Genomic DNA, 13,818 nt, shown 5'->3' with positions numbered 1-13,818 from the left:
GCTGCTGTCATCCCAGTCGCTGTGCTTACCTTCGTCCCTCCTCCACCCATCACCACCATGTCCAGGCTCCAGAGGAACTCCGCAGGGGGACATCCTAATTCCTACGTCTATCCCGGATGTACTCCTAACTTCACGAATGGGAGGAGTTCCTCCATGGAGCTTACGCCAAAGTTTCCATCTTGTTTCATGTCATGAATAAAGCTTTTCATTCGAGCATTCATCCTAGTCTCTCCTGATTTGAAATCTTTTTTGCGATGGGTACAATCAGCTAGTGGGTCTAAATCCATAAATCTGTGTCAGCCAGGCCCAGCACACCCACAATGCGGGTTTCGAGCAGAAGAGCATGCAAGCTCAAGTATGGAGTAGAACTTTTTGTTTATTGTAGGAAATATGTGTTCATTTGACAAAGTTGAGAGCATGTATATGAGGAGAAGGAAAGGTACTGGATGAGGTTCATGTCCTGCGTCTGTCTGGACTCTGTCAGTTATGGCCTTACTGTAACTAAGAGTACTCTGTTTCTCCTTCTTTTCCATTATAGCATCAACTGATGGAAACATAATAAAACTATCACAGGCTTAATGCATCATGCTTTTGATACAGAGGAACAGCAGAAAGAAGTCATTGAAGGCAGGAGCCTTAAGCTACAAAATTTGAGAAACCGACTCCGTCAAAAGAATTTAATAAGACATTTTTATGAAGGGACATTAGGACGCCTACAGTGGTTCCATTTGAGTATTTACAACCCATTTCATCTAGTTTGATTTTTCATCTCAGTGGTGTTTTTGTAGACCAACAAACAAGCCCTGTTTGGGTGTTGCTTGTGTTCCTGTTGTCGGGACACTGTGTCTTCATGACATCATACGAAGAGACAGTGTGGGGGATTTATTGTTGGAGAACAAGCCGCCATTAAAGAAAACACATTAAAAAGGAATTTATCGGCGTTTTTTGACAGAGGGATAGTTAATATGTCATAACATCACAAGATACCACAGTCATTTGGAACACAATGCATGCAAGACCCAAAGACAGTCAGTATTTGATGTTGAGTTTACAGGTTTTTATCACAGTTTTTTAACACAGAGCAGCCGTCAGGACCTTTGTAGTCCCTCAGTGGGCAGCAGGACACACTGTCAGGGTTAGGGGTTTGATTCCCACCCATACTAAAGGTATATGCACTCAGGAACCTCAGGGTCACATAAGGCCACGGACCCCCATTTGACCCAAATAATGTTTTTGTTGTTAGATGTTAGATTTGTCCAGAATTCCATGACTATCTCTATTGTAGGTAGAGAGATAACAGTGAAATTATGACCAAAAGAGTCTACACTTCTTCTACATTCTCTAATTGTGTTCTTGTAACTTAAAGGTGAAGTTTAACAATTCATCATTTTGCTGGGGACCCCCTCTCCTGGAACCCCCTCAAGGACCCCTGGTGGTCCCAGGACCCCACGTTGAGAACCACTGGCCTAAATGACTAAAATGCAAATGTACTGTATAAAAGCGCTATGTCATGCAGTCCGGTATCCAGAACACTTTTCTGACTCGTCTTGGTCTCGTACCGATTTTGACCTGGACTCGTCTTGGTCTCAGCCAGTATCGGATGCTGACTCAGCTTTTTCCCACACCACCAGTCCAATTTCGATGAAACTTGGAGGGATGACGCATCTTGGCACTGTGTTATGGCTTTTAAAAAGTTACATGGATTGGCCTGATTGGGATGCTACTATTAACGGTCAACATTTTCAACTTTGAAAGGCCCGAACTGCTTCACCACCGGTCCAATGTTGATGAAACTTGGGGAGATGCTGCATCTTGCTACTGATTGGTCCACGGGGTGCCTGCATCATTCATGGTGGACAACACGTTTGCTAGTTTTTTTTACATTTGGAAGGACATGCACACTGTTTATTGCCTATTTTGGTCTTTCTCTTGAATAGGACTCGATTTGCTCTGGTCTCGGTCTAGCTTGACTTGGTCTCGACCCCCTTTGGACCCGGTCATGGAATTGACTGGGACTCAACCACGGTGATCCTGACTGCAACCCTGCTGTTTGTCTGAAAGCGAGAAAGGTTTTGGAGCTTTTTGGAGGTCCAGACTGGCTGACCGGCAGCGGCCCAAGCCCGTCTCGTCTGCAGGTTGTCTGCCTTCCATCCTGGGCTTTAGTTTAGCAGCCGGTCAACAGCGGCGAGGCCGGGCACACACTCCGTCTTCCAGCTGTTGGCGGTGAGGGAAAGGAAACAAAGGAAAGGCAGTTGTTTACAGCTGAACTGTAAACACACTTTCTGCCTGTCTCCTTCCTTTAATGCCATTTTTGTCTGTTTAGGGGAAAGTATGAGCTGCGTTATAATTCTGTTTGTAAAGACACAGCTGATACTTACTGCTCAGTTTTAGGGTAATTTATGGCAGGATGGGGGCTCGCATTGCACGCAGGCTGGATTGCACGCATGATTGTTATGGCTGTCGACCGCAATAAAATTTAGATGCTCTGTTCATCATTCCATAAGCTAACAATGAAGTCAGAGGCCTGTGATGTTTTTGGAAACTGAAGTTCAAATATTTAGTGGTGGTTAAACTTATTCTAAAGGAATAAACTGGAGGGTGTTGGGCAAATATTTGCTCTCAAACAGTGTAAAGCATTAGACCACTGACACACACACACACACACACACAGTGCAGATGTAAAGAGAGAGAGAGAGAGAGAGAGAGAGAGAGAGAGAGAGAGAGAGAGAGAGAGAGAGAGAGCATGTGTGACAAAGAAAGAGATGAGTTTGTGTGTGAGAGAGAGAAAGGGAGAGAGCTTGTATGAGTGAGAATGTGTTAGAGAGAGAGCATGTGTGTGAGAGTGAGTGAGAGAGAGAGAGAGAAAGAGAGAGAGAGAGAGAGAGAGAGAGAGAGCATTCCTCCACCGCTCCAGGGTGATGAAGAGGTTAAGCCGGCCCCTCTCTCTCTCTCTCTCTCTCTCTCTCTCTTGGTTTCTCTTGCTTCCTCCAGCAGCTCCAGTCTCATTTTACGCAGCAGCTGATCGCTGACCAGGCATGGGCAGACCCACACTTTAACTTTTCACGTCCTCTCTCTCCTCCTCTGCCAGCCTGCAGCTCCATTGGCGGCGGACGCATGGAGACGCAGATCTAATTTTGATCCAATTTTCGGTCGGTCGGAGGTTTCGGAGGCTGTTTGTTGCCGTTGTTGTTTTGTTGTCCCCTTGGTTTTATGGTCTACTCATGCGTCGGGAATGCCATGGCCACTCCGAGCGCACAGCAGCAACAGGATTATTTCAGATCGGTGAGCAGCGAGTCCACCACCTACATGATGGTCCCGGCCGGCGGGCCGAACGGGACGGGACGCCGGGAAGCGCCGTCCAAGATGTGGGTGGCGATGGTGGTGATTGTGGTGGTGGTGCTGCAGATCGCCTCCACCACCGGGCTCTTTGTCTACCTGAACATGTCCATATCACAGGTAAGAGCTGCTTTTCACTCACCTAAAAGTACTGTTTTAAACCAGATTCACTACTGAGGACCAAACTGTTCGGTCCCTATAGGGATATTATAGGGATACCATAGGAGAAAGTACCACCATGTACGAGAAGATCACTATTGAGCACCAAAGTCACACAGTTTATGTATTTATTTGTGCAATTTGGAAAAGAAAATCATTAATAGATCAAGTTAGGAGATACAGATAGCCTATTTAAGTCCTTATAGGAATATTATAGGGATATTATAGGGATACCATAAGAAAAAGTACCACAAAGTGCGATAAGATTATTGTAAACTCACTATTGAGTGCCAAAATCACATAGTTAAGTCCCTATAGGGATATCATAGGAATATTATAGGGATACCATCGGAAAAAGTACCACCATATACGATAAGGTCATTGTAAACTCGATCAATGTTGTGCACAACAATCACATAGTTAAGTCCTTATAGGAATATTATAGGGATGCCTTAGGGGAAAAAGTACCACAAATTGCGATAATGTCAGTATAAAGTCATTATTGATTCCCAAATTCCCTGTAGGAGTATCATAGGAATATTATAGAGATATCATGGGGGGGGAAACAGTATCACAAACTGCCATAAAGTCTGTATAAACTCACTATTTCGCATCACAGACGAGCTGCACGGCCCTATAGGAATATCATATGAATATTATAGTGATCCCATAGGAGATGACGCGAATTTTCGTTGGAGGAATATTTCATCTGGCGGAGGTTCGGCGGTGTTTACGCCTCCGCTTGCTCCAGCTCTTACTGGCTGGCTGGCTTGGCAAGCTTTTGGAAACAAAAAAAAACAACAAAAAAACGTGCTTGACTGGACTTGTTAAAACACTGCAGTCCGGAATTTACAAGCAAGGCAGAGGGAAAGTGGTCTATTTCGTCGTGTTTATCAAACTGAGCTGTAGACAGACTATAGACTGTAGGAGGCTACTAGGTTTTGCGTGCGTAAAGAAGCATATTGGAACCATTTGGATAGGCAGAACAGGGACAATCCACTCCGAGGCTGCTGCAGGATTACTTATAAGTAGGTTACAGATGTTTGAGCAGAGGTGAAATATGTAGGTCAATAACAGAGGTAGGCTATCTCCATCCAAAAACCACAAGAATATTCCTATAATATTCCTTACAGCATGAGTTAACAAGGATCTTATCTTACTTTGTGGGGTTTTTTTTTTTTAATCTCCTATGATATCACTATAATATTCCTATAATACTCCCATAGGGACTTGCAGTGTGTCTGTGGTACTCAGTGGTGAGTTTAGTTTATTTCTACAACTGTGGAAAAAAAAGAAGAAAATTGTCAAGGATTACACAATAAAGTCAGTCCTACATCAGTGGTTCTCAAAGTGGGGTCCCGGGACCACCAGGGCTCCTTGAGGGGGGTTCCAGGGGGTCCCCAGCAAATTGATAAAGTGTTAAACTTCACCATTATTTAATTTACAAGAAGTTAACACAATGTAACACATGTAGAATAATGACTGTTTTGATTATAGTTTATCTGTTATCTCTCTATCTACAATACAGATAGTCATTGAATTCTGTACAAAATCATATCTAACAATAAAAATATTCTCAGATTTGGGTCAGAGAGACAAAATCTCATCAAATGATCTAAATTAGGGGTTCTTGATGTCTACATTGTGGCATTTTATTAAACCTCCTATAGTATCACTTTAATATTGCTATAATACTCCTATAGGGAGTTGTGTTATAAGACCGCTAGTTATTTTTCTTAAGGGCAATATCCTCATCATACAGTCAGTAATTTGCTGATCCACTATCAGTGCTGCTGGTATTGACGGTGAAATTGATAAGGTGGTTATTATCGGTGGCATTGGCTATTAGACTTGCTCCATGGTTATTCTTCTTTAGTTCATAGCAGAGTTGGTGAAGCAATGTGAGTCCCAGTAGGGGAAACAGAAGCAACTTGTCCACATCACCTGGTGACAAGTTAACTCATTCATTTCAAAGCTTATCCTCATGGTATTTCTGCATCATTAGAGTGTTTAATGTAAAGAGGCAGGAGAGATAAGGGAAATAGTAAGTTAAGCATTGAAGTTTATCAGCTGGATTCACCCCCCAATACTATATATTTTTTCAGGGTTTTTTTTGGTCTTTCTGTCTCTTCTTCTCTCTGTTTTGCATTTCATAGCCTGGTAGCTGGAATGATTTCAGCAAAAACAGTCTAGCTCCCTGATACACTGAGATTTAAAGGCACATGTAAAGTTTAAATACATGCTGAAGTGTTTGGACAGCACAAAGTCATAGATATGGTTTATGATACTGAAATGTATACGTTGGCCTGCGTGAAATATCGGGGGAAGCTGATGTACGGTCGTGTGAATCTCAGCGAGAGGCCTGTTGAGACCGTAACGCTGCTCCATCAGAGAGGGAAAAGTGGCGACAGCGCCGTAAATCTCCACATGAACCAACCCTCTGTTTTAGAAGACATTAAGCCTACCGCACTTTCCCCCACTTTCCCAGTCCTTCAAGCATCTATCCTGCATCTATCCTGCATTAGTGCTACAGACGATTCAGTACTGAAGCTCAAAACTCTAGTTTCTCTCAACCAGACCGTCCCTTGTACCTTGAAATGGCTGAAAAGAGAGCAAAATGTGAATTTTCTCAACAACTCCTCTAGTGGTTAGCACTCTTCGCCTCACAGCAAGAAGGTTCTGGGTTTGAATCCCGTCCCTGGTCCCTGGTCTCTGGTCCCTGGTCCCTAGTCCCTGGTTTTCCTCTTGTTTACTTGGGTCTCCTCCTGGGTTTTCTCCCACAGTCCAAAGACAAGCAGGTCAGGTGGATTGGAGACTCTAAATTGTCCATAGGTGTGATTGTGAGCGTGTTTGTCTGTCCGTCTCTGTTAGTACGTGTCTATGGACTGCCGACCTGCCCAATGCATGCTGGGACAGGCTCCATAGGAATAAGCGGGTATGGGAAATGAAAGAATGAATGAATGGGTTCCTCTTGGGGAAGGAGCCAAAGTGCAGCTGTAGTTCAGACGGCCATAACGGTTACATCTGCTGATTCCTTGTCAAGAGTGTTTGGGTTATGAATAAGAAAAAAAAAGACACCTCATGCTTCCTTTGTGTTTGTCTTTTTTGAGCACGTTTTCAGTCAAAACGGGTCTTAAAATGTACATTTCAGGCATTTTCGCTGTTGTTCTTAGTCTGTTGATGGATGAATGTTAGCTGTAGCAAGGATCAAACCTGCGACTTTTGACCAAAATGAGGGTGAATGTCTTCATGAAGCAAAGGCAACATTAATCCTGGTATCTCTGCTCTCCATTACTGTATCATTTACCCAGCCTGAACCTTAATCCCCTCTCACGACTGCCACTATAGAGCTTAATGGAGCCAGCAGCGCTAGCCTCGCCCTTACAGTCGCTGATTAATACCGTTTCCCTCTCTTTCATTTGTTTTCCACCATTCTCTCTCTCTGTTAGGCACAATTCAAATATAGTCATTATCATCACCATGCATTTATCTGAGTCCTTGGGTAAAAAAGATGAGGAATCCTCCGGGAGGGGAAATCCAGCGGAGATATATAACACCGATACAACGCCCATAAAAATATCACTGAAATAAAAGTCTTTTCAAATAGTGATGGGACAGTTTATGATTAATGTCTGAGATCAAATAGTCGTCACAGTTGCTCTTTGAAAGCCAAATTTGGGGTAAACACTGGGGTAAAATTGGCCTTTCATATTCAGCATCATAGGGAAAATAAAAACCTTAATGGCATATGTGGCTGAGTAGAGGGTGATGATGATGTTTCATATGATATAACATAACTTTTTTTGTGTTGAAAAAAGCCAGAATAAAGTCCTTTGGCGTAGTTACTGTTGAGCAATACTTTTCAAGCCAATATCTGTTTTTCAACTTCCACATCAGGACAAAAAAATATAATGGCATAGATGGCTGTGCAAAGAATTAGGATAATTTATGTGAGGAACAACTTTGGTGTTGATATCCCTCACACTTTCTCAGTTTGATCCACATTTGAACTACTTCCACATCAGGACAAAGAAAATATAAAGTCAAACATATCAGGGTTTCGTTGTATCTGCTTCCAATCCACTTATTGGCATGGGAATGAAAATCCTGAATCAATTGAACCCTGCTGTAGAAGTGGCTCGTTGATGATGTAGGCCTTTAACTACATCATTAATTAGTTAATAAGTAAATTTATAAGCTGATTAACAAGTTAATAAGCTAATTTATAAGTTGATTAATGCAGTGATTTCACTCTTTTCTGACACGTCAAAGGTGGCAGTAAGTCACACAGTGCATAGCAGGGACATGATACTGGGGACAGACTAAATGAAAAACATGGCCCCATGTATCTGCACACGGGGAATCCCCCAGTTCTCATGCGAAGGCCAGCTATTTTTAATCTAGAAACAGGCTCTCTTTTGAATCGCAGTGGAGTTACACACTGCGCCCGCCTGTGTGTGCTTTGGTAAGACAAAAGACTGCAATGCATCGCCTGGAACAATACTGTACAATCAGGAATGCTCCAGTGCTGCTGCTACACACACACACACACACACACACACACACACACACACACACACACACACACACACACAGCCTACATACATACATACATACATACACACGAGCTCTGGCCTCACGTGTGTATGTTCTCTCTCTTTTTTTTTTTTTTTTAGCTGTTTTGTGTCCTTGTTGCTCTATAAAACACTTTGTGACAAACCGGTTTTGCCAATAGCGTGAAATAATCTCATTGGTTGAGTTAAACCTCAGGGGGCGGAGCCAAAACATGTTTTTTCTGGCTAAGTAATGTTAGACTGAAGCTCAGTGGAAATGGCAAGAGGTAAGAGAGGAGGAAGCTAATATTATGAAGTCTAGCGCTCTTGCTAATAACTGCAAAAAAAATCAAGCTAGCTATAGCTACTTAGCTAGGTAAGCTAGTTAGCTAGCTGCTGACTTTCCAACATAATTTTTTATTTATATTTTGACCACAGTTCTTTCTCTGCCATTCAAGTTTGCCAGTTAGCTAACTTGCACATGGTTCTTTGGCTCCGCCCACTGAGGTTTAACTCAACCAATGAGATAATTTCTGCCTCCAGAGCAGCTCTGCCACTGAGAAATCTTTGTAGCAATCTGCTAATAAATTAAAAGTCAAGTGAGGTTTCTTGGAATATCCCAACTAAAGTGGTGCTTTGTTTTTTGAATCCTAAAAGAAGAACCGTCCAGTTCCACAGTTTGACTGATAACATCACCAATTAAAGCACCACAAGGCATAAGTTTTGTGTAAATCTAAATGACTTTGTTAAATATAGTAACTTACCTACAGCACAATTATAGAAGCTTGCCACCATATCAGATATGCCCCTTGTAAAGGAAGTAAGACTGAAACCAAGATCAAACATTTTGAAAGCCCTTAAGTATTTCTAATGTTATCCGTACATCAGTGGATTTACGATCTGCTACGCTCATTATAATGGATCTGCACAGACGCTCAACTAGACTGGACTTTTAAGACGGGATGAAACGGCATTAATATCGTTTTCAGCCCACATCCGTTTGAGTCCCAGCGAATTGGCTACGGAGGATATTTTTAGGATGCATCTACTGTATATCTGTGTTAGAGCTTGTTCTATTTCTTAATGTTTTAATGAGTTTCTTTCATCTTTATCACATGAGCCTGTGGGTCTGCAACACCTCCGGGTTTACAGTTTTCTGACAAATCTGTAGTCAGTCAAGTTTGTTGTAGGCTACTTGTACAAGTCAGCATCTCTCTGCCCTTGTTTGTGTTTGTGTGGTGTGTGTTTGCGTGGGTTTGTGTGCTTTTGTGTGTGTGTGTGTGTGTGTGTGTGTGTGTGTGTGTGTGTGTCCCGTCAGAAGGCGTCTCTGTGAGTGATTGGCATTCCATTCCTTTCACTTCACTGGTCCACTTTGCCACTTTGTTATTGTTTGGGTTCACTGATAGGCAGACTCTGACTCACCACCCCTTATATGAAACAATAAGCCTGTGTGTGTGAGTGTGTGCACGTGTCTTTGTGTGTGTGTGCGTGTGTGTGTGTGTGTGTGGTCTGACGGACACAGAGAAGGGAGTTTTAGTCTTGTGTGGTTGTTTGCGGACAAAGGTATGTGTGTGGGAGCGCGCGTTTATTGTGCATGTGTGTGTGTGGTCTGTTTGACACAGAGAGGTGTTTGTGTGAATAAAGTGTGTTTTGTGTGCATGTCCGTGTGTGTGTGTGTGTGTGTGTGCTTCTGTCTTTGTGATGACCAGATGTCCTCCCAAGGATAGAAAGATGAAGTGAAGACATTTCCCGGTCCTCACCTCTACAAGGCGCCTAGTTTTAGGGTCAGGGTCAGAGTGTGGGGTTGGATTAGGGTTAGGTCAAGTTCAGGGTTAAGGTTACAAGACTTGAAAGTATAGAAGGCTTTCAGGTGACATCATCATCCTCCATGTTGTCCTCCATGTCCTCAGCTCTTGGCCAACAGTGGATATGAACAGCTGATCTCTAAACATACAACTCGTCCATTTTAGCCGAATTTAATAGAAATGGTTAATTTCTGTGCTGTTTTTGACCAGGAACTGATCATTTCACCACTGATACATCTGATTGATTTTGGATTTAGATGATGTCAACAAAAACCAAACAGTTTGTTCAGGTTAACTGAGCTGACTCTTCCTCAAGCTACAACTCAGAGTGTTTTGGAGTAGAGGCTAAAGCTAAAGACAAGACAGTTTACTGTGTTAGGGGGAGAAAAAAATTCTACCTCATCAGACGATTCGCTTTTACTTGTGACATTAGTGAATCAACCTACGCACCACAGCAATCTCTTTCAGGTATCTCTCTTTTTTCTTGTCTCATTTGTTATATCTGGACGTTATTTGCACACAGCCAGTTTTCCACTGGACCTCCAAGATGGAAACATGACACAACAACATGCCAAGAGATTTGTGGCCCCTATAGCTCAGTATAGCACATTGGATCCATATTATTATCCTTTCTCACTGGCTCAGGTTATGCGTGTAATGGTAAAGGTCAAGTTTAAGGCTGCTGTTAGAGAATGAATGTAGTCAGTGGTGTGTGTGTGTGTGTGTGTGTGTGTGTGTGTGTGTGTGTGTGTGTGTGTAACGTCTGTGCGGGGGGTTCGTGAGGGTGGATATATTTTAGACCGCTCTCACACGCTTTGCAACACGTGTGCACTACAGGGGGTCTGGTGTGATTGAGTGGGCATGTGTGTATTGGCGTGTGTGTGTGTGTGTGTGTGTGATATAGACATTCCAACTTTACCCTTTCTTCCTCCTAACATACACACACACACACACACACTCTTACACACACACACATAGGTATACACACATGAACGTTCATCACCAGTAATTAATTTCAAGTAAAATCGTTCTCCATCACCAGCCAAATATTTTGATTTAATTCAATGCTACCAATATAAAACTCCCACAACAGTGTCCACTGCCAAAATATACTGGTCTCTCTCTCTTTCTCCCTCTCTCTCTCCCTCCCTCTCTCTCTCTCTCTCTCTCTCTCTCACTTTCTCTTTGTTTTTTCGCAGTTTCTGTCGCTCTCTCTCTCTTTCTCTGTTTGTCTGAGTATCTCTCTCTCTCCCTCTCTCTCTCTCTCTCTCTCTCTCTCACTTTCTGTTTTCGCAGTTTGTCTCTCTCTTTCTGTTTGTCTGAGTATCTCTCTTTCTCTCTCTCCCTCCCTCTCTCTCTCTCTCCCTCTCTCTCTCCCTCTCCCTCTCTCTCCCCCTCTCTCTCCCAGCCCCCTGCAGCCTCAGTGTGTTATGGTTCACGTCTACATTGGAGAATCGAGTTACAGTCAGTTTTAGGGCTTCAGGGAGGGACGAATTTTTCAGGAGTGACACAACCGATTTTTTTTTTTATGAGATAGGAGTGTAGAAGCTAAGTGATTCTCTGGCGATGGACGTGTGTGTGTGTGTGCGTGTGTGTGTGTGCGTGTGTGTGTGTGCTCCTGCGTGTGTCTATGCAGGCCTTGGGCTTTTCTTCAAAATGATATAAGGTATTTACATGTGTGTGAGAGACCAAGAGCAAGAGAGAGAGAAAGCTAGGGGTTTAAATATCACTTGTGTTTGCATGTATGCATGTATGCAGGCACACACACACACACACACACACACACACACACACACACACAGTTCATGGAAGTGGGCGAGGGACAGATATGTAGGCCCTTTGTGACTTCATGTCTAAATAAAGTTGACGCTGCCAAGATGACTTCAACTACGAAATTTCTCGAAATCTGACAAATTACACCCCTGGTGCGCACACACACACACACACACACACACACACACATACACACACACAGGCCTTTTTATGGTCAAGAATAAGCCATTTCTCTCTCAGTAACCTATGCCAGAAAAATCCATGATCATGCATGATACATGTCAATTTAACCCAGTAAAGAGGAGCTTTCTAATCTGATTTCCTGACTATAGAGAAATGTTATGTGCTGCCTTGAAAAATGCTTTGATGACCAGGTTATATTCACAAGCACACACACACACACACACACACACACACACACACACACACACACTCAGATGTTTTCATAGCCAGGTCGTTTGGATGAAGATGAAAAGGAAGGCAGGGATCAGAGGGAAGAGAGAGAGAGGGAGGTAAGAAGAGAAAATGGGCATTAGAGTCAAAAGAAAGAGGTGAAGGGGGAATGACAGAGGTGACGATAGCTGGAGCTGAAAGAGAGGAGAGGAAGTCAGAAAAAATACAGAGAGATTACCCCTAGATTCTGGGTTTTAACTTAACCTTTATTTTACAAGAATGCAGGTAACAGAGTCCCGCCGACCTGCAGATGGCATGCAGAGAGCAAAAGGAAAAGAGAGAGAGAGAGAGGGCAGGAGAGAGGTGATGAGGTGGAGAGGTGAAACAGAGTTGAGGAAGTCAGAAAAATAAAGAGAGATTACCTCCAGATTTGGGGTCATAATCGACATAATCCTTTATTTTACAACAAAGGAGTCCCGCCCGCACATCAGAAAACAAAGAAGAGAGAGAAAAGAAGTGACGATGGAGAGAAGACAGAAACGTAGAGAGATGCTGTGTGAAATTTAAACGAGTGAAAGCTAGCTCAGTTCCTGTTACATGCTTGCCAGCTGTGGCTGTCTTGAAAATAGAACAGTGAAAAATAAAATCAATAGTGATGGGACGATCTGCGTTACGATTCGATACAATGACGATACGATGTAATAAATAAAAGTTCAGTGACGACAAAGTCTGACTGTGCAGAATTCTGTTTATTTCTGAGCCACAGGTCTTTCCAGCGACGCCATTGGCTCGCTAGCATGTAAACAACAATTTGAAAATGTCATTACAAAGTGCAAATAATATAAATTCAGTGGAGAGCTTATGAAACTGTGATGGTCAAGCGTCTCATGTGTGATTACTACAGCAGAATAAAACATCGCGATTCATTTTTCTGCCCCACGATACGTATCGCCACATCTTTGCGTCGCGATATATTGAATTTCGATATATCGTCCCATACCTAAAAATCGAATTACCAATAATAGCTCACTCCCGACATCTTAACAACAAAACGTTTCCACAAGCAATTTGAATAGCAGCGAAATGGGAAATGGAAAAAATCAATTTCCAATGCGACTACACTGAAAAACAGCCGCAGTAGAAGCAGAAATTTACTTGAAGTTTACTACCATGGGCATCTCAGACATGCAAGAGTCAACAAGGAAAGGACCTAATGAAAATCTTACGCTCTGTTAGCAACATCAGCACATTTATTAGACAAAATAAAAAAATGACACATGCATGTATGTTCAGATATATTCCAAAAGTGAAAATCGGTCTCATGAATCCCACTCCTGACCTTTGGCGTCATCCCTCTCTCTCTCTCTCTCTCTCTCTCTCTCTCTCTCTCTCTCTCTCTCTCTCTCTCTCTCCCATCTTCCCTGCTTCTCCCCACTGATCAAGCAGAAATTGCATCAAAATTATATTTAAACGCTTCCAGTCCAACTGCAACTGCTCACGCCACAAAAATGCAAAGGTCCCCCGCGGCCCCCCCGATCTTGAAGCTAGCACAACAGATGAGGTATAAATGAAAAGTAAAGACTCTTCAGGACCCAGCTGTTATCAAACTTGTCATGTTCGCTCACCACAAAATGGGGAAAAACGTCTCCGAAGTCCGATAAATCTTTGGAAATAAGGAAAGGAGTGAGAGAGAGCGACGGAAAGAGGAAAGAGGAGAGAGAGAACACACATCAAGATTATTCCTACCTTCAAAAGGAACAGGAGAGGAATTTGCTTCCATACATTATGTAAGCGGATAG

At 42.8% G+C, this 13,818-nt stretch overlaps 1 protein-coding gene across 1 annotated transcript in view; it reads left to right on the top strand.

Moving 5' to 3' along the window:
* The first annotated feature begins 3,099 nt into the window (after positions 1 to 3,099).
* The window catches only part of tnfsf10l (TNF superfamily member 10, like), a 70,288-nt gene continuing 59,569 nt past the window's right edge, over positions 3,100 to 13,818 (top strand). Inside the window, exon 1 of the mRNA XM_078291584.1 lies at positions 3,100 to 3,456. Coding sequence (XP_078147710.1) covers positions 3,211 to 3,456 — 246 coding nt within the window. The 5' untranslated portion in view covers positions 3,100 to 3,210. The remainder of the gene's footprint in view (positions 3,457 to 13,818) is intronic.

Source organism: Centroberyx gerrardi, chromosome 23 (genome assembly GCF_048128805.1).
Source record: "Centroberyx gerrardi isolate f3 chromosome 23, fCenGer3.hap1.cur.20231027, whole genome shotgun sequence".
NCBI classification, from domain to species: domain Eukaryota; kingdom Metazoa; phylum Chordata; class Actinopteri; order Beryciformes; family Berycidae; genus Centroberyx; species Centroberyx gerrardi.
The sequence above is the reverse complement of the archived record's forward strand: the minus strand, read 5'-3'. Positions and strand labels throughout refer to the sequence as shown.